General features: G+C 42.1%; 1 protein-coding gene across 3 annotated transcripts in view; it reads left to right on the forward strand.

Moving 5' to 3' along the window:
* Positions 1 to 19,921, forward strand: part of MEF2C (myocyte enhancer factor 2C) — a 154,637-nt gene extending 134,716 nt beyond the window's left edge. For 2 of the 3 annotated variants that reach the window (XM_062211906.1, XM_062211905.1), the window contains exons 7-10: positions 8,255 to 8,427; positions 10,875 to 11,004; positions 11,580 to 11,715; positions 17,768 to 19,921. In XM_062211906.1, coding sequence (XP_062067890.1) covers positions 8,255 to 8,427; positions 10,875 to 11,004; positions 11,580 to 11,715; positions 17,768 to 18,089 — 761 coding nt within the window. In that variant the 3' untranslated portion in view covers positions 18,090 to 19,921. The remainder of the gene's footprint in view (positions 1 to 8,254; positions 8,428 to 10,874; positions 11,005 to 11,579; positions 11,716 to 17,767) is intronic. The other variant, XM_062211907.1, reaches the window with a different exon arrangement.
* Positions 19,922 to 20,519: the final 598 nt, after the last annotated feature.

The raw sequence follows: 20,519 nt of genomic DNA on the forward strand, positions 1-20,519 counted from the left end.
TCGGCTCCCTGACGGAGCATCCCAGTGACATCCCGGGAGTGCCGGCGCCTCAGCTTCCTCTTCTGCCCGAAGCTGGGATGAATGCAGAAGTGGTTTGCTGACCCAGACCTCGCTCAAGCTATGGACCCTGAGGCTTTGGGAAAACCACACGGCAATAAGTAAAAGTGCTTCTGCCTCGCACCCCAGAGCTGATAGTCTGTTGTTCAGTGTCTAACTGACAGATAGACTTAATTTCACAAAAGACCGCTAAACGAGACCCAGTCCGGGAGATGCCCAGGACAAGCGGGCTAGATGAGAAGACCGCAGGAGCCTGGCCCAGCATCAGGTGACATGGTCAAGCAGAAGAGACGGGCTCTTTTTAGAACGTCTGCTGGCCCTGGAATGGTACAGCCAAGAATAGTCTTGGCTTTGGTGTGTCTTGGGTTCTTTTCTAAGAATACACCATGGTAGAGGCTGAAGTTGCACAGGAGTTTCTTCATAGTATAGCATTATGCATTATTATATTTCTCCCTAAGAAACCCCCAGAAGGAGTGGCAACTCAGTTTTGCATTTCAGAGGCTGTAACCAGGAGGCTTGTGAGGATACGAGTCAGAAGTCTGATTTCTCCCTGATTTACATGAGATATCTTGACATTTTCATCATTCCCAGATTTCTGGCCCCCAGTGTTTGTGGTTGCCTCTTCTAGAGCTGTCTGGGGTAGGAGATCTCCTTTTCCCTGAAAGAAGGGAAAATCTGATTGTGATTCCTATTAGCTGAATAGCTAAGCAGTCCTAGAGGCTTCCAGACTCTTAGGGCACAACTGAGTGTAGGACTATGATCTAGAGAGGCATACTTTTTTACTAAAAAAAAAAAAACACAAATACTTGAGGATTACTTCCAGTATAGTAGGGAGTTGTCTGAACCAGTTTACTGTATACAATTTAAAATAATTTTCTTCAAAAAGATATATGTCCACATGAGACACAAAACAGCAGCTTGATATTGGAAACTATTAATCTTAAAACTTGTCAGATGTCAAATGAATTGATGGGAATGATCATTAGTGTGTATGTGATATCTTCTATTCAATACGTAGTGGACTGTAAACACTTTTTCAATTGTTTAATGAAAAAAATCTCAGTGGGTACAATATTTTCTTGTGAAAGAGCAAATCAGGCCATCCAAGTCCCAGCTATGTGTTTAGCTCATTGTTGAACTGAGACAGCTCCAAATTCCCCGAATTCAGATATTGTTCACAGATTACACTATTTACAGATTACTGAACAGAGCAATTGGATGCACTTATTTATATTAGGAGTTGTTTTCCGGGTGACAACTAGTGGCGGATACTGTACAATCGTAGACATTTCACTGTCAGGTTGAGTGGTTCTGATAGGAGCCAGTCTCTTACGCTGACAGGAAGTAGGAGAGCATTGTTAGCCTCTGCATCTATTAACAGGGAGCGGATTATTGACTAAAACATTACAAAATCTACTTTTAAAAGCATGTTTAATCATCTACTCCAGACAGTGCCCTGCAAGCTAAGCAGCTGCTCTGGTCTTCGTTGTAGTTAACCTATTATTCCCTTTTCACAAGTACAAATGAGACCAGAAGTATGGTTTAGAACACCACTTTTCTGGGCCCCTTTATGCACGTTCAGCTTCTTGTGTACAGAGACTCCTGTGGTTGATGGCCCAGTTGACTCCAGAGTGCGTGCTTTAGACCTCCACAACACTTTTGGTTCATGAGAACCTTGAGTCTCCTGTCCTGGGTCTCACGCATCAGTTGTTTCTTCTCTTCCTTTATGTTGCTGTAGGACTAGAGTAAGACGTGACACAGAAAGGCTTTCAGAATCTCAGTGTGACCGGTTTTCAAGGAGCGGTGTCATGTTGCACTTCAGGGCGTGCACCTGTGGACCCACTGATGGGTTCAAGTCAAGACTCCACCAGTTGGAAACTGTTTGGTGCTAAGCGAGAGACTGGGCCTTTCTGTGCTGAGTTTTCTCATTATGTAGTACCTCCAGGCTTGTCCTTGTGAGGAGTAAAGGTAGCCTTGGGTAGTATCAAATGCTTATATAGCAGTTACCAGGTGCCTGGCTCTGTTCAGGGCAGTTAATTTGGCACTGGCAAATCTATGATACAGTGTTTGCTATCACTGATGTTGCATGGTTGTGTTGGTGATGGCGGCCTCAGATGAAGATCTGAGAGCCTCTGATCTGGATTACTGTTATGCTTCTCTGATGCTAGTGAAATAATTACTTATGTTGAGAAAGCCAAGAAGACTCAGTAGGGTTGCATCTGACGGAGACATCAAGGTTAGAACCTGGGCTTATCTGCTTTACGTCTTTCCTCAACTCCAGCCAGCCTTGTAAACCTTTCTACCTCTTCAACCTCCTTCAGACCTCATGCTCAGTGTCTTCTGTAGCAGGTACATCCTGGCAAGCGTCCCTCGCAGCAGTCAAACCCCCTTTACTCTCTACTTTCCCCAGCCACTGTTGTAACGTTCCCAGCACCCAGGTAACACAACTAACCACTCAGAAGTCTTGTGACTGCTCACTTTGCTTTTACACTTTTGTTTCTTAGTATTAGGTTACTTTATCATTTTTTAAATATTTTTAAATTTTTATTCTACTTGAGAAACAAGGAATGGAGAGAATAAGAATCTCTTCCATCTATGCGTCTGAGAGAGAGACAGACAGAGACAGACAGAGACAGAGACAGAGAGAGAATATCTCTTCCATCCACAGATTCACTCCCTAAGCACCTGCAACTGCCAAGGCTAGGTCAGAACAAATTCAGGAGCCCAGAGCTCCATCAGACATCCTCACATGGGTGGCAGGGACGCAGGAACTCAAACCATCACCTGCTGCCTCCCAGGGTGCACGGTAGCAGATCAGAAGCAGAGGAGCCACAACTCCAACCAGGCACCCCAATATGGGATGTGCACATCCCAAGCAGCAACCTAAGAGTTGTGCCAGACACCTGCCCCTGTTTGCTTACTTTCTACAGGATGAAGTTTGGCGAAAGTTTAGTGGTTTGCTTTGTAGTCTACAGCGTGAAGTTAACATCATTGGAGAGGTCCACGTGAGCCACGGCCACTTATTCCACATGTGGGAGCTGCATGCTCTAAAGCACGCAATATTTTCCCTTCACAGAAATGCTCGTGTTTCCCAAATACAGATGCAACTCTCAGATCTCTTTGTTGTGCATCCCCTGTGTCCAAGATGTCTTTCTTGCAACCATCTGATAAAAATCCCGTTCATTCATAATTTCTGCCCTCCCACGATTCTTTTTCCCAGGACTTCATGCTTCCCATCTTTGTGTGAACAACTCTGTATGAGTAAATTCTGGTTGAGATTTACCTTGATACAGAAACAACCCATGACAGTAAACACTTGTCAATTGGAAGCAAAGATAGATGTCTCGTTAAAGTTTCTATTTTCATTAGGGAAAATATCTCCCTTATTTGATTTTACCACTTGCAGTTAACTAAGGTAATGTGCTATGAAATAATTAACACGTGCAACAGGTGAAAAAGAAGCTTCAATTAACTCCCTATAAACAAATTTAGTAGGTGGGCACTTGTCTAACTTCCTGACTTTCAGAGGATATGGTTGATAAGCAGCTTGTCTCAATGGTGTACTTGGTCATCAGTATGCAGTCATTATCTAAATTAGAAAATTTTCTCAAGTAGCATGAAGAGGAGAGACTCTTGATGTTTGAACTTAACAAGTTACTCATTATGTCTTCAGTTCTCACCTCACATTCCCTTGGTTGCTTAACTTTCAGTGCCATTCCCGGATAATTCTTGACTTTTCTAGCACGTTCTATGTATCCGTTTCTTAAGCACGTGAAGCGTTTAAACGCGCAAGCATTGTGTGACGTCACTGGCTCTAATTGCAGTAGGGGTTGAGAGGAGAGTGGGTTTGTGAGGTCTTAAAGGCATCATGAAGGAGCTGGAACTACAAGTGCTCCTTAAAAGATGGATTTGAATTAACCAAGCGCAAATGCAGCTGGACATCGATCTGCTGGAGCAAAGCCTGGGGTGTGTGCAGAGAGCCCTGTGAGCCTGGGAAGCTGGGTTAGATAGATGGAGTGGCTCAACCATAGGCAGTCCTGAGAGGCAGGCAGAACACTGGCCCAGCAGTGTGAAATGTGATGGAAGAAACAGTTGAGAAAGATCTCCCAGGCTGAGCCGGTTAATATTTCAACCATGTGCCAAAGTTTGCAAAAAAAAAAAAACTTCAAGTCACCCATACCTTCTGAAGCTCATCTCAGGGCCTGCAAAGAGAGCCAGCGCCCAGGGACCAGGTGGGGGGTAATTGAAACACTTAGCGAAGTAGTGGTAAAAGCCTAACCTGGGTGTTGACAGTGCAGGAGAGACAGGCATTTCTGAAGAAATCTGAGCAAGACCAGGTATCTTTTTGGATATGGAGATGGCAGAAGACAAGAGCTTGGTCAGAGGTGTCAACGTGGGAGATTCTAAAAAGAGTATGTCGATGATAGAATTAGCCCTGGTTTCTTGGCCTCCTGTTGGTTTTATACTTGTTAGTTTTATATGCTCATATTGATCATTGAATGTCTTGGAAAAGAAAAAAAAAAAGCAAGTGAAAAGATTCATAATGCCTAAAAGTCCAAATAAAAGAAAGTGTTGGGGCTTCAGGCTCAAAGAGAGCTGCCTGCTCAGCTGGGCTCTCTTAGACAAGGCAAAATGCCTTCCTCGTAATATCTGAAGCCAGGAATATGTTCGCTGAATTTACAGCTTCTTAAAATAGGAGTCAATAAAAAAGAAACATTAAAAAGCAACAAGTGTCTTCAAGTTAGCAGGGGAGAAAGCCCTTCTTATCCTCCTACCACCGCATTTCAAGTTGTGTATATTTACACTGATTTTAATATGAGTGTTTACAAACTTGTAACCCATAGCGGAAGAGTCTGCTATTCTTTATGTGAGTTGGCTCATGAATGTCCGAACTGTTTTACGAGCAGTCATATTTTTAATCAGATGCAACGCGAAAACTTCATTAGACTCGGCAGCAGTCCGGTCTTCACTTTCTCATAATCTCTAATCAGGCGATCCACTCACTCACCCGCTCTTTGTAATTCTGGAGCTTTGAAGTGGTCAGGGCAAGGTGACATCTGCATTTGGTCACGTCTAAAGTGATCAGCGTCCGGGCTGAGGATAATTTTAAAACGTGGCGTGAAGAAAGGTACAGTCTGGGTACTGGAGGCTTGTGGGGTGGGGTGTTTCCCGCCTCCCCGGCCCCCGAGTTTAAATGAGACCGTTCTCTTTGGTGAATTTATCTTAAGGTGGGACAGCAGCCTGGGCCCAGGCCGCAGCGCTCAGAGTGAGGGTGCGGCTCTGGGGACCCAGCCCGTCTAACTGCAGGCTCTCCTTAGCAGTCAACCACACGCCTGTATTCATCAGTGATTTTCAAATGATAGGGTTCTCTATCGCTGGTTTAGGATCCACAGACTTGCATTCCTGAATCCGCACTACGCCAAAGGAATAACAATTTGGTGGCTGGAAGCAAAAATGGTTATTATACGGCTCCAAAATGCTAACTGGCACAATATGCTAAAAACAGCAGAAATTCGCCCATAGGATGCAGAATTTGTTTGTTCTTAAAAATAACTTTACGCTCTAAAAATATGAATTAAGGAGTCTCATCGTGGTTCAAAATATTTTACGTCAAATATGTGAGCACCTTAAGGGACACGACTGACTTGCTAAAGTGGCATCGTCTCGAAATAACAGGAAATATTCCAAGAGAAACATAGAATGCCTTTGAAATCATTATCTTGAGTTTGAGGTGCTTACTGCATGAAAAACTGTTAGGTATATTTACTTTTATGTTTCTTCTGCCACCCCAAATCATTGTTTGAAATATGGACAAAAAGACAGAAGCTGTGCTGGAATTTCGGAGCTCCCGGTAGGATTAGCAAACAAGCAAAGAAAACTTTCTTCAGGATGTCTGTGAAGCGTTTCCATTTGCTTACACTGGCTCAGTGCTCAGCACATCACAGGGCGACACCTTTTCACGAGGCGGTTTTACTTCCTTGTAGCAAAATAGCTCCTCCATGCAAACCAGTATCGGCAGCTACCACGCCGGGGTTTTAGTTTCTTCTCATCTGTTCAAGCTTCATTGCACTGCTTAACTGACTATTTTTTCCCCTTGTTTTGAAATTACCCAGCTAATTTTCCATTTGATTGTTTATTTAAGCCAGATCTCAGGGAGGCTTCATACAGAAGTGACACGTGGACTTGGTGTGTCCGCCTGAGCTTGAGCTGACAGAACAGTGCCGATTTTGTCTTGGTTTTCCCTTTCCCCTTAGATCCAGTGGGATCTGTCAATTCAAACAAAGGTCCTAACACATACAGCGATGATTCAGTAAGACGTGTTCAGTATCTCTGAGCATTCTATGTTATCAAGCGTTTTTCTAAGTGAACATACTCTCTGTAGTTCTGGTGAGAAAAGATAAATCTGTTTTTTTTTTTTTTTTTTATGTGATCACTTTTGCCACCAACACCATCCAAATGAACTGTAACAAAATCTTGGCTTGTGACACATATATCCAGCTTTGGAGAGTTTAGCTGATTTTTTTGAAGTTTGACAATAGAAAAATGGTTTCCATTCAGAGTGAACCAACATGTGTGAAACCACTGCTGTGTACTCGGCACATGTTTTAGGAGTCTTCCATTTGTTTTATTTTTCAGTTTTGTTTCCCAGCAACTTCAAAAACTTTATACATGATCTGATTGATAGATTTAGTCTTGCAGATGTGTCTTATAGATTCAGCCTTTTCACTCATGCCTGGAATGAGGCAGGTAAAGCTGTGGAGACAAAGAACAAGCGTGTGTTGCACAATGTGCCTTAAATATGTTTTAATTTCAAAGATGTTCCCATAGATGTTTGCTGAAATGCACAAGTGCCTTGTGATCCCTCCTGCCTCTCTCTCTCTCTCTCTCTCTCTCTGGCCACTACAGTGTCTCCAGTTAGGTCCACACTGCAGGCATCCTAATTCTTGAGTACCCCGATGTCAGAAGATCTGTGACCACTCTGAAGCCTGGGCCTGTATTTCCACTATGTAAACCCAGCACCCTCTAGCCTGGAATTCAAGGTCTCCACAGCCCAACCTCTGGGTCCCCAGGGAGTGCAGGTGGGGAGGGTGTGTCTCCAGCACTTCTCTCTTTCCATAGGTTCCCTTCTCACAGGTTCCTCACAGTGTCCCCAACTGTTCTCTCTCTGTCCCTTCCTGGTTCCTTGCCCAGCACCCAGACGCAAGCCTGGCAGATCTTCTGTCCTCTCTATCACTGCCATGAAACTTTATTGGGTAATCTCTTCCCTCCCCAGAGCTGAGTAGCCCCTAATGTGGGTGGGTCACTCTGTGGCACCCCCACCTGGGCAGTCTCAATCACTCTGTGTTTTCCCCTGAGTCTGTACTGGATTATCATGGAGGCACGTCAGGCCCTTATGTAGCCAGCCCCTGTCTTGCATCCTCTGGCCATCCGCCCAGAGCTTAGGAAGACCCTTTGCATCTTCTTGCTGGCCGGCTCTCACGATACTTGACGCATTAGCACTTCAGTGTAGGCATTGTCCGTTCATGTGGCTCTGGGAGGGGCTCTCAGTTTGGGAAGTTCTGGGCAAGCTGGAGAACCAGGCTACAGGATGCACATTGCCATTGGAGTGCGTAAGTGGAAGATACACTATCGGGAGAAGTCACTTAGAGAAAAGGGGAACTGGATGGCACACTGTGTAATGGCTTCCTCTCCTCCTGCAGCTCCTAGAAATTACAGTCTTGCTGCTACACCCTTTCTTCGTTTAAGGACACACAGACACACAAAAGAAAACCCAAAGCCTTGAACTGAATGAGTCACTCCAGCCAGGCCTCTGCCAAGCTAGTCAGTTAAAGTGCAAAACCAATTCTGTGCTTTCCCTAGGCCCTACACACTGTCTGACTTTCTTCCTGAAATTCTTTAATAGGAAAAAAAATATATACATATGTATGTATGTATGTATGTATGCTGATTTCTAAGCAGGTTGATGTAGCTTAGCTCTCTTCCCGTCCAAAGATTTTACTCTTCCCTTGGAAGAATATTGAAGGATTGGCTGCCTGGGCGACGCTGAGCGTGCAGGTTACAGCCATCAACCTGCGGCGTGTCTGCACGTATCTCCCCGTGAAGCTTTGCTGATTATACTCCTGTGTGGTGTGCATTCTCTGGAAACACCGTGGAGTGTTGATCTCTCCCTGAACGAATCGTTGCTTTATGTTCACAGGGAACGGATATGGCAACCCCCGAAACTCACCAGGTCTGCTGGTCTCACCTGGGAACTTGAACAAGAATATGCAAGCGAAATCTCCTCCCCCCATGAACCTAGGAATGAATAATCGTAAACCAGATCTCCGAGTGCTTATCCCTCCAGGCAGCAAGAGCGCGATGCCGTCAGTGGTAAATGCCAACCTACGTTTTCCAATAAACCTTGAAAATGTTGTGTCTATGCTTTGCTGTTTTTGTATTTGTCTAACTTTATGACACCCCCCTCCACCCCCAGAATTAATACATCCATGCTATTGATGGAGCCCTGTTTGGATGTAGCTATTATTTCTGGTAACTGCTTTGCATTTCCCTTTTCCAAGTAAAATAGACCCAGCATCCAGTCAACTCCTCCGTAGCACTGGGGTTCTGGAACTAAGGGAAAGGTTTCCTTTTAAAGCTTCCAATTCACAGTTAGAACAAAGTCAAACTCTGCCATTGGTCAAGCCACGTGTTCCAGAGCTTACGGAGTAATAAGGAATGAAGTGTTTCATAACATAGTATTTTTACAGTGTGGAGCTATTTATGTCCTCAAGGTGCTAACAGTGCTTTTCATGATTTCTAAATGAATCTTCTCCTATTGATTGGCCATTGCTGTCTTCGATGCATTTGCAACGATATCTAATACATCGTATGATTGTGTATGGCCGCAATTCCTCTTTCCATATATGTCCTCTGCGACAGTAGCTCTCTCTCTCAAAAGAAAATGGTGCCAAAAATCCTAGATATTTCAAGAACAAAGATTTTTTATTTTAGATCAAAGAGGCATCATAGCACTTTGAAGAAAAAGTAAATGGATCAGAAATATAAATGTAAATACCTATAATGTCCTCGGCCCCTATCATTTTTCTTTCTCCTGTGTCTGCAACTCTAAGATGAAGATAATACCACACTCAGCAACAAAGAAACTCACTTCCACGTTCTCCAAATTAGCTTTGCTTAAGAGGGAGAATGTTTAAAACCAAGATTCAGTAGACAAATTTAGATCATTCTGCAAACACATTTTTCTTCTTCTTCTTCTTTCCTCTCTGCTTTGTGGCGAGCTTCAGGATAAAGCAGTCCTATGAGCTGCTTGGTTTATTGTGGCACAGTACAGATGAAATTCGAACAGCAACCCCCCAGATTTTGTGTACTGTGCAACGTTCCCTTTGGAAAAGGCTGGGTCCAATAAATCCAACCTCCCACAGGGCTACAGCAAAGCAGTGTGGGCCATGCATGCCCGCTGTCTCCATCCGCCAACTGATGCTTTCCCAGGGATCTTGGGAGGGGTGGGTGAGGGCTCCCTCTGGCAGCCAGGTGGGCCCTTCCTCCAGCAACTGGAATTCCTGTGTGCAGTGGTGGTTTTTTGGTTTTTTGTTTCTTTTTTTTTTTTTTTTTTTTTTTTTTTTTTTTTTTTCAAAAACATGGTGGTAAAATAATGCACATTGAGACACTGACCTATGCTGAAAACTGGATAGATTGTCTTCACATTTGAGACAAACACCTCATTAGGGGAAACAAAGAATGCCTTTGTAGGGAGTGATCTGCAGAGTCTGGGTTGTAAAACTGTTTAAACTGTTGTGTCTATCAGAAGCTGCTTTTCCCTTTGTTGGAAAAATTTTGCCCAATTATAAATATTTACCGACACTAATCATTCAAACTCCTTCCCCATGCTCTCAGTCTGAGGATGTGGACCTGCTCTTGGTGAGTGGTGAGAGGGCTTCCCTGGGAGGGTCTGTGCAGAGAAAACCCCAGAGCTGCCTTTTGGGGAGGTGGTAGCTCCGATAAAATGGAAAGACTCTGCAAGTGACCATAGCCTGTCTCTGCTACCGATACTTAAATGCCATTAATTTCCAGTCACACTCACAGGTGAACAGAGTGCTCAGTTGTTTATTGTTTCTGCCCCAACCTCTGTAACTGAAGGCTGGCTTTTCAGTGTTTGCAGATTTAATTTATAGTTAAAATTCAGATGCGTGCACACACACACACACTCACACAATGTCTTTGGTTACTCAAAACTAAAGTATTTATTTTTCTAAGAATTAGAGTGTCATGACTTTAAGTTTGTGTGTATCTTGAATTTCTTGCTGCAAAGAGTTAAACGCATGTTAGCTGCCATGCCAGAGTTTGAGGGAAGTTTCCAGGAGCCTGAAGAAGTGGTCAGAGCACCACCTGCTGGGCACACTGTGCATGAGCCCGACCCAGCGACTCCTGGCTGTACACAGAACTGAATGTAAAAACCACCATGGTGGATTTTAATTTTTTTTAATTTACATTTGAATAAAAACTGAAACAATGGAAGTACAGTATACATATTTCATCAGTTTTCCACATAGTCTGTTTTTACCCATAATAAAGCGATGGTACTTGTAACTAGTTCAGTTGCCTAGGAGATACTGATGTAATGGGTTACTATGGCAACAACTGGTCTCTTGAAGGATTGTAAATGATAGGGTTGGCAGAGTTCATAGAGACACATGTTAAATGATTAATTTCATGAGCTTTATACCAAGTTATCTCTAGGTACAAAACTCATTGAAATCTAAGATTTTTAACTTTTTTTAAAAATTCCATCAATAATGTCTTTTTATTTACTTTAAAAGAATCAAAGGATAAATAACTCCCAGTCTGCTCAGTCATTGGCTACCCCGGTGGTTTCCGTGGCAACCCCTACTTTACCAGGACAAGGAATGGGAGGATATCCATCAGCCATTTCCACAACATATGGTACCGGTGAGTGGCTTGGCCGTGTGCAAATAGTGCATGACATACTTTTTATTAAAAAGCAAGATGCAAAAGTTATTATCTGTTGCTTCATGAGAAAGCTGAATTTAATGGCTGTGGGGCCCAGAGCACTGTACATTTCCTATTCCTTACTAAGACAAAGTGAAAACCCACATTTTTCTTTCTTAAGAGATGGAACTATTTAGCCAACCTGAGTTCAGAACGGAAGAATGGTGGCAAGGCAATAGAGCTGTTATTTCTTTTATGTACAAGAAAGCTCGTTCAGAATTATTGAGAAAACACTTCTAGATCATCAAATACATATGTCCCATTACCCCTAGGTGTGGTTTTTGTAATAATCTAGAATTGCAGGCTCTACCCCTGGAAACTGTCATGAAGACTTGCTCTGGTATACTGTATATTCCTGATGTTTTATCCCCAGCCTCTTCCTGGAATTAAAAAAAAAATGCTGCCAACCATAAGTAATAGTAGCAGAGTACTTTAGACATTGAAACAGGTGTGCTGTTTACAGTGTGATGTTCCCTGGCTCAGAGTCTTGCTTCCTGTTCCCTTGTTTGTTCTAGAGTATTCTCTGAGCAGCGCAGACCTGTCATCTCTGTCTGGGTTTAACGCCGCCAGCGCTCTTCACCTAGGCTCCGTAACTGGCTGGCAACAGCAGCACCTACATAACATGCCACCGTCCGCCCTCAGTCAGTTGGGGTAAGCAACGCTGTCTCCTCTGTGATGTCACTTTGGAATGCATTGTTAAATGACAATGACAATGGAGATCTCTGAGTGCATGCACTAGTGTCCTACCCGTCCCAAGATTCAATTTTACCAAAACTGGAAAATGCCAGATCCATACCTTTTAAGTTACTACGTTCCTTATTCTTTGAGAGGACGGGGGCTCTGTGATAATGAGGTGAATTCTTACTGTTTGAGGCTACATTTGTTTCCACTTTTGTCAAAGAATTTTCATCTCAGTTTTCACCCAGTTCATGTGGGATGTGGGTGTTTATAGTTATAAGTTGTTTTTAAGTCTTTGAGATACTTGAGAATCTTTCTCACTTGCATAAACTACAAAGTTTGTCAGTGTTAACCTAAAACTCAAAGGAACAGTATAATTTGATAGGCTTCCTATACTGTCCTCATACGATAGTTGCATATTGATAGAGAGTATATAAAATATATATGAATATACTGCTAATTAGTACATGCAACACTAACTCTTAAATTTGGTTATAAAAATAATTTATATTTTCTGAAGACAGAGAATATGTCTTTCTGCCCCCTTGTGGCAGTTTTGAAATACATCTTTATCATGGAAATGACTCATGTCAATGAAACATTCAAGCCCCTAAAAACCCTGAATTCACAATACTTCTTATAAAACATACTTTATTTCCTTTAAATAAAAAAAGCTTAAAACATGAACTGAGGACCTGACTTTAACTTTTTCCTAAACTGCAATTAATCTTCGAAAGGAAATATTAAGAGGTCATAAAATCTTTAGTTAACAAGTTCTTATACTTTAGAAACATTCTATACACCTAACTCTGACTTTTCTGCTGAGCCGTTTGGTTATAATTAAGTAGTTCATTTTATTAGTTAACTAGTTCTGATCCATATTTCTAAGCAGATGAGGATAAAACATGAGTTAGAATGAGTCACTGATAACACATTTCTCTTGCCCCTCCTCTGCCGCTCCCCAGCTCCGAGGTGGTATTGATTTTATGTAGATGAGTGAGCCTGTGAGATCTTCACCAATTCATTGTTTGGTTATATGCGTCCTACTCACTAATCACAATCATTGAAGGTCTAACCTTTCATGCAAATAGTAAAATAAATTCACAAGATGCTGTTGCCCTGATTTCTTGAAAGATCATTAACTCTGAGAACATGTTAAGTATGTATCAGCCTCAGAGTTTCTCTTTTTAAGACATTGAAGTTTTCTCTGGAATGTTAGCTATCCAAGTAGAATTAGAATGCAATACCATTCAGGCAGTTTTAAAATATGTGTATGTGGCATCATAGTGCTGTGTTCAGCAGTGAATCACTTTTCATAATTCTTATCAGAAATAAAAGTAACTCTTTCATTCTCATTTTGCACAAAATTCATCTCTTGTAGGATTAGGTTGCCCTAGAAATGATCAGTGTCAAAATCATATTTCCTCTGAATGTAGCTTGCTTTTTTTTTTTTTTTTTTGCTAACGCCTGATAACTTGCTTTTTCACATATAAACACAAGTTTATTTACATACTTTTTTCAAGATTTTCCTCAATTTATTTGAAAGTCAGAGTTACAGAGACAGAGATCTTCGATCTGCTGGTACACTCCGCAGATGGCTGCAACCTGCAGGGGTGGTTCAGACCAAAGTCAGAAGCCAGGAGCTTCCTCTGGGTCTCCCACATGGGTGGTACGCGCCCAGGGACTTGGGCCACCTTCTGCTGCTTTCCCAGGCCATAGCAGAGAGCTGAATTGGAAGTGGAGCAGCCACGGGCTCACATATGGGATGCCGGCATCACAGGTGGCAGCTTTACCCGCTACGCCGCAGGGCCAGCCCCTACTTACACAACTTTAACAGTGGCACAATTTTAACTCTCTACTGTGATATAGGGAGACTTTAATTCTGCTGCCCCTAACAGAGGCTTCCATAGATGAGGAAGAAAGGACAGCCCTGGGCCAGAGAGGAAGCTAAGTTATGACAGCCAAGGTGGGAGCATTTGGCTCAGGCCCTGGGGTCTCTCAGAGCTCCATCTCCGTGTGCATAGCCTGACTCTGGATGTCATCTCTGAGTTTTCATTACACTTGAGATCACTCCCCGTTTCCTTCAGATCCGTGGGATGACCTTTCCAGTCTTCCCAGTGTTGGTTTGCTTGCTCTCTCTCAATCTCTCTCTCTCTCCCTCTCCCTCCCTCCCTCTCCCTCTCTCTCTCTCTCTCTCTCTCTCACACACACACACACACACACACACAGGCACACAGTAGCTTTCTGAAAGAATGTTCTTTCAAATGGATATCCTGTGCTTACACCATGACATGTTACATTCTTCTTTCAAAACTGCCACTTGCTAAATTTATGTAAAAGAAATGCCTGAGCTACTTCAGTCCCTTACAGTATACATGGAAGCAGAGAATCCATGGGTTTTCCATGCCAGAGTACTCTCAGAGACGTATCTGTTTGGATGGACACTCTGGAACCCGCAGCACGGAGCCTGGGTCACCCTGTAGTAGATTCACCCAGAGTTCTCAGGTGGAGCCCACAGTTCTCAGAATCGCCAAGCTGCAGTAGAATTCTTCAAAGGATAAGGGCCCCTTTTGTCCTTTGAAGCTTGAAATGTTCAAGGCTGTGCTTTTTTACGTTATTTACTTTTTGGGACAGTGTATTTTTAATTTACATTATAGTCAAAGGCTTCATGGCTCTACTAAAAGAGTTCAACAAACAAAAAAAGTAAAAAGACAGGCAAGGGCTATAGACAATAATCAGATGAAAAAATGTTCAACTTCACTCCTGTAGACTAAATTGTAAAATAGTCATAAAATCATGATACTGGAGTAGTATATAATCCCTGCCCATTTGTTTGTCAAATATTTGAAACAGGGTTTGACCCAAAAAAAAAAAAGAAAAAAACTGTATTTTCAGCAAAGCTGCCAAATACGGACATTTATCGTTTTTGGAGTTTTTTTTGTTTTGTTTTTGCTCCCACATAGAAGGGAGAACATGCGGTATTTGTCTTTCTGTGTCTGGCTTATTTCACTCAACATGTTCTCCAGTTCCAACCATTTTTTTGAAACTATGTGGTATCTGACTTTATCTGACTAAGTTAGATAAGCAGGGAGAGGCGTGCCTGGCAGAGGAACTGGCAGAGGAACACGGAGATTCAAGGGGCTCGTTGGAGTATTAACATTGGAGAACGTAACCTCAAGCTTCAGACATTTTTCTCAACTACAACCCTAAAAAGGGGGCTTTTTGGCAGCATTTCCATGCATCACCCATGTAGATGTGGTGTCCAGTGCACACGAGAGAGGCCACTTAGAAAAGAATTTTGAAACTTAAGGTTAAATATAGTTTGATGGTCTTCATTTCCAGATGGTAGCAGTAAGAAATTTAAATAAAACTCCAGTCATTTTTTATTTCTGAGCAGTTATGGGAAAGCATAGATGTTTGCCCAATTCAAAGGCATGTGTAGTAGGTGAAAACTTACAGACAGGACTTCATATGGGCTGTCCACTCACCTTGCTTCTCTTTCTCCATCCACCTCCTCATCACTGACCCACACAAAGGAGCTATTTCACAATTACCCACTTCCACAGTTATCTGCCTCTATACTTGGTTCTCAAGAGCAAATAGACCAACATGCTTATCTCTGAATCGAGCATTTAGACAGCTGATGGTTTTAATGCTGCTTTTCCTTTTCAAGAAAATGTTTGTTTGATAAGAGACTAGCCATCCTACTTTCTGTCCCACATCATAGCATAATGAAACTAAGCCCTAGGGATCCCTTAGATTTCGTTACTTCAGATTTATTTCCCAGATTTACTCAGAAGATTTCCTGTTTGCTTTCAGTATCAAATGAAATACCAGCAAAAGACAAGCCAGGCTAGTCTCTGTAGAGAAAAGGTTGGCCAGTCAGAGTTACATCTTTTATGGAGAAGAGATGCAGAAAAACGCATCCATGGCAGTTGACATAGAAAGACAAAGAAAATAAGTGGATGATGCAGCTTCCAAAAACTGGGTTCTAGAAACAGCCTTTTAATATTAATTTCTGATGAATTTATTCAGTTGCCTATGTTAGCCCAACTTACCAATTGTTTTTCTAATTTTTCCATGCCATCCTGCCTGGGAAGACATGATCTAAATGTCAAAGGGTTGACAACAGCATTTATTGATATGCCACTTTATTTTCAAGCTCCTAATTGACATTTATTATTAAACAGTTGTGTGATTCATAGTCAAAGAATTTAATTAAATTTTAGTGAAGTAATCTTTCTTACCCAGAGCCAGGAAAATGATTTCTTTCAGAAATCAAAAGATGATTTCCTCTAACATCAAAATGAATCATTAAGTAACTTTGAACCAAGATAAAATAGTCCACCACTCTGGGTCCTTTTGAAATACAGGTGTTCCTCCCCCAGTCCTTATTTTAGTATCTTCTTGATTTAAAAATTATTTAATTAAAACTCTTAGCAAATTAGTAGACTAATATAGACTGTAAAATAATAACCTACAAATAAATAGCTCCAAGCATAAATAGGTGATTGAAAATGATATACACTCACCATAGGATCTTGATGCAAATAATAAGGCCTCTTTGAAGGTATAAGATCATAAAAGCCAGAGAAAAGCTTATTAGAGAAAGAAATAATTCTCCTTTATATTATTCTCTACATTAGCTCATGTGTTAATAAGAGAAGGAAAGTGAGTCTTTGCCAGTAGGTGGTGCTTTTGTATAAAACATCACTCAAAGATAAACTCGGTTCTGACTCATTTTATAGCCAGTACATCTTCAGCCTGTATCGCATCCCCCAAAAGGCCAGCCCACGTCACCCCACTTTTTCCTCTGAAGCAAACACCCTTTCTCTCACTGTTCATGATGTGTTGCCACCCCCGAGGTGTCTCCAGTGGGGAGCAGCATAATTGCACACATCCGTAGACAGGCTTGCTCGCTCTCCTTTGTCTGAGATGGGTGTGTCTGCAGGGATAATTCCTTTCCGTGCCTCTTCAGAGCCAGAGAGACCGCCGCACCCTCCTGACAGTGCTGGTGGAGGAATGCTGGCTGTGGCCGTGGGTGTCAGTGCAGACACAGCATCTAGAACAGCAGAAGGAGGCCGTGTTCTCTGGCCTGTCCTGGTCACAGGCTTTGTGAATGTTGATCTACACATAGGGGCTTCCTGCTGTTCTCAGCAGGATTTCAAGGAGCCACATTCTCCCCCGTGTTAGAATAATCATGTTCACGGGGTGTGGGTGAAGACTGGGGATGATAAACACGGTGAAGGCCACTGCTCCCTTCATAGCACCTTCACCTTAGGCAAGACTAATGCATCACCATGGCCAGGATAAGCCAGGGGAGCGAGGTCCACGGACCCCACCAGAGCAGGACTCATCCCCGCAGCTGTACAGCGTGAAAAAAGTCAAATGGTTTTTAGCAGTGTTAGCAGAGAGTGGACAAAGTCTAAATGGTTTCAAACCCAGATGTAAAATGTCCCTCCTTCCTCTTCCCTTTCTTCCCCCTCTCCCAAGCTTTTTTCCGGCTGTGGGTATTGAGTGGCACTTGGTGGGTTCTGTGCACTTGAGACTTGAACTCTCTTTGCTGTCCCAAAAGACTGTGTGATTCCACTTACTCATTGGTAGGAAGCATTTATCTCAATATTAAGCTCTGCAAAATACATTCAAACAGGCATTAGTCAAAGTCCAGTTCGAAGGCCAGACAGTGTGTCTGACGGCTCAGAGTGTTAAGTTTTGGAACTTGTCGAGGGAGAAATGCCAGGGACACATCATGTCAGCAACCACTCTGCACCTGTGCGTTGAGGGAGCCTGTTAGAGACCAGGGAAGCCCTTCCCTGAGGCCTGGCCCCCGCCAGCACCACAGGCAATTCGCTGCCCCAGTTGCCCTAAGAGAGCAGTGTCCCTAAGCACTCCCGAGCCCACTGTCCACACGCTGGGCATGCTCCGGTGTCTACGCGAGTCTTGAAGCTGATGTTTGATGTAATTGTGAGTTCCTGGGGCCTCCAGGCCTCCTCCATCTGTAACTGGGTTTCCTTTCCTCCTACAGAGCTTGCACTAGCACTCATTTATCTCAGAGTTCAAATCTCTCCCTGCCTTCTACTCAAAGCCTCAACATCAAGTCAGAACCTGTTTCTCCTCCTAGAGACCGTACCACCACCCCTTCGAGATACCCACCACACACGCGCCACGAGGCGGGGAGGTCTCCTGTTGACAGCTTGAGCAGCTGCAGCAGCTCGTACGACGGCAGCGACCGAGAGGATCATCGCAACGAATTCCACTCCCCCATTGGACTCACCAGACCTTCGCCGGACGAAAGAGAAAGCCCTTCGGTCAAACGCATGCGACTCTCTGAAGGCTGGGCGACATGATCACATATTACTTACTAGTTTTTTTTTTTTCTTGCAGTGTGTGTGTGTGCTATACCTTAATGGGGAGGGGGGTCGATATGCATTATATGTGCCGTGTGTGGAAAAAAAAAAAAGTCAGGTACTCTGTTTTGTAAAAGTACTTTTAAATTGCCTCAGTGATACAGTATAAAGATAAACAGAAATGCTGAGATAAGCTTAGCACTTGAGTTGTACAACAAAACACTTGTACAAAATAGATTTTAAGGCTAACTTCTTTTCACTGTTGTGCTCCTTTGCAAAATGTATGTTACAATAGATAGTGTCATGTTGCAGGTTCAACGTTATTTACATGTAAATAGACAAAAGGAAACATTTGCCAAAAGCGGCAGATCTTTACTGAAAGAGAGAGCAGCTGTTATGCAACATATAGAAAAAAAATGTATAGATGTTTGGACAGACCCGGCAGTGGGTGGCCATTCGAAAAAGTTAGGAAGACGCCCCGTCACCTGACATCTGAGCGCACTCACAAACCTGCAGGCATGTCATTGGCGTATGGCACTCATTGAAAAGGATCAGAGACCATTAAAAGAGGACCATACCTATTAAAAAAAAAAAAAAGCAAACAAAATATGTGGAGTTTGAGGGCTAACGTATTTAATTAAATAAATAAATAAATCTGGGTCTGCATCTCTTATTAAATAAAAACTATAAAAATATGTACATTACATTTTGCTTATTTTCATATAAAAGGTAAGACAGAGTTTGCAAAGCATTTGTGGCTTTTTGTAGTTTACTTAAGCCAAAATGTGTTTTTTCCCCTCGATAGCTTCGCTCATATTTTAAAAACAGTCCTGAAAAAACCAAAAAGGACTTTTTGTATAGAAAGCACTACCCTAAGCCATGAAGATCTCCATGCTTTGCTAACCAAGATAACTGTTTTCTCTTTGTAGAAGTTTTGTTTTTGAAATGTGTATTTCTAATTATATAAAATATTAAGAATCTTTTAAAAAAATCTGTGAAATTAACATGCTTGTGTATAGCTTTCTAATATATATAATATTATGGTCATAGCAGAAGTTTTGTTACCTTAATAGCGGGAGGGGGGTATATTTGTGCAATTGCACATTTGAGTAACTATTTTCTTTCTGTTTTCTTTTCTCTGCATACATTTTATAAGTTCAAGGTCAGCTGTCAAAAGGATAACCTGTGGGGTTAGAACATATCACATCGCAACACCCTAAATTGTTTCTAATACATTAACAATCTACCGGGTCAACTGACATCCACTGTATATACGAATTGGTTTCTTTCATGCGATTTTTTTGTTTTGTTTTTTGCATTTTCATCAAATGCAGGGCCCCTTTCTGATCTCAACATTTCACCATGCCTCTTGGAATTCAGTAAGTGCACATCCTAACTTGCCCATTTCCCAAATCATGTGGTTGGTTGTCAGCCTAGAATTTGACATGCTTTTTTTAGAAATATACCCAGAATAGAGAAGCCATGTTGGGGTACGTGCCCTGCAAATAGGACCCCAGAAACACGCGATATAGAGTTTACTCGGTGAGTGAGTTGCAAACTCCCACAGAAGACAAATGTAAAAGCCGGGGTGCTAGACAGAAGGAAGCAGGGAGAGAAAGGGCTAGTTACTTCGTCATCCGGTTTTAATTATTTTAACTGACCCTTAGCAATCTTGTCAGCAATATAGGACTGTTTTTGAACAATGCCAGTGTGTCAGACCCCCAAATGTCACTTCTGCATAAAGCATGTATGTCATCTATTTTTTTCTTCAATAAAGAGATTTAATAGCCATTTCAAGAAATCCCATTAAAGAACCTCTCTATGTCCCTTTTTTTAAAAAAAAATTTCCAAGAAAATATAACTCTTGTCTAATACTTGTCTATAAGGGAATAATCTTCAGACCCTTTAAAAAGTGAGTGCCATAAAAAAAAAATAAGTCATTATATTGTATAAAAGATATTTTAGTCCAGGAATGATTTTTCTTCTCTTGGAATGTGAAGATCTGTCGATTCATCTCCAATCATATGCATTGACATACACAGCAAAGAAGATACAGATAGTGATCTGTGAGCACTTGCTCTGTCATGTGCAGGACATTTCTTATCCACTTCTGTTTTCTTTCACCTGCATAGCTGCTATGCACGTCTCATTGTGAAAGGCTGCCGCTGGGTGGCAGAAGCCAGGAGACCTTATTAACTAGGCTATATTTTTCTTAACTTGATCTGAAATTCACAATTAGACCACAGTGCACCTTTGGTTGTATCCATATAGGATGCTAGCCTGCCTTGTACTAACTAATGTTTTATATGCTAAAAACAAACAAAAAAAAGAATCTATCAACCATTTCATATATATATCCCACTACTCAAGGTGTCCGTGGAACATGAAATAACATTTATGCAGAGGAAAAACAGAAAACCATCCCTGAAA

Source organism: Lepus europaeus, chromosome 15 (assembly GCF_033115175.1).
Source record: "Lepus europaeus isolate LE1 chromosome 15, mLepTim1.pri, whole genome shotgun sequence".
NCBI classification, from domain to species: domain Eukaryota; kingdom Metazoa; phylum Chordata; class Mammalia; order Lagomorpha; family Leporidae; genus Lepus; species Lepus europaeus.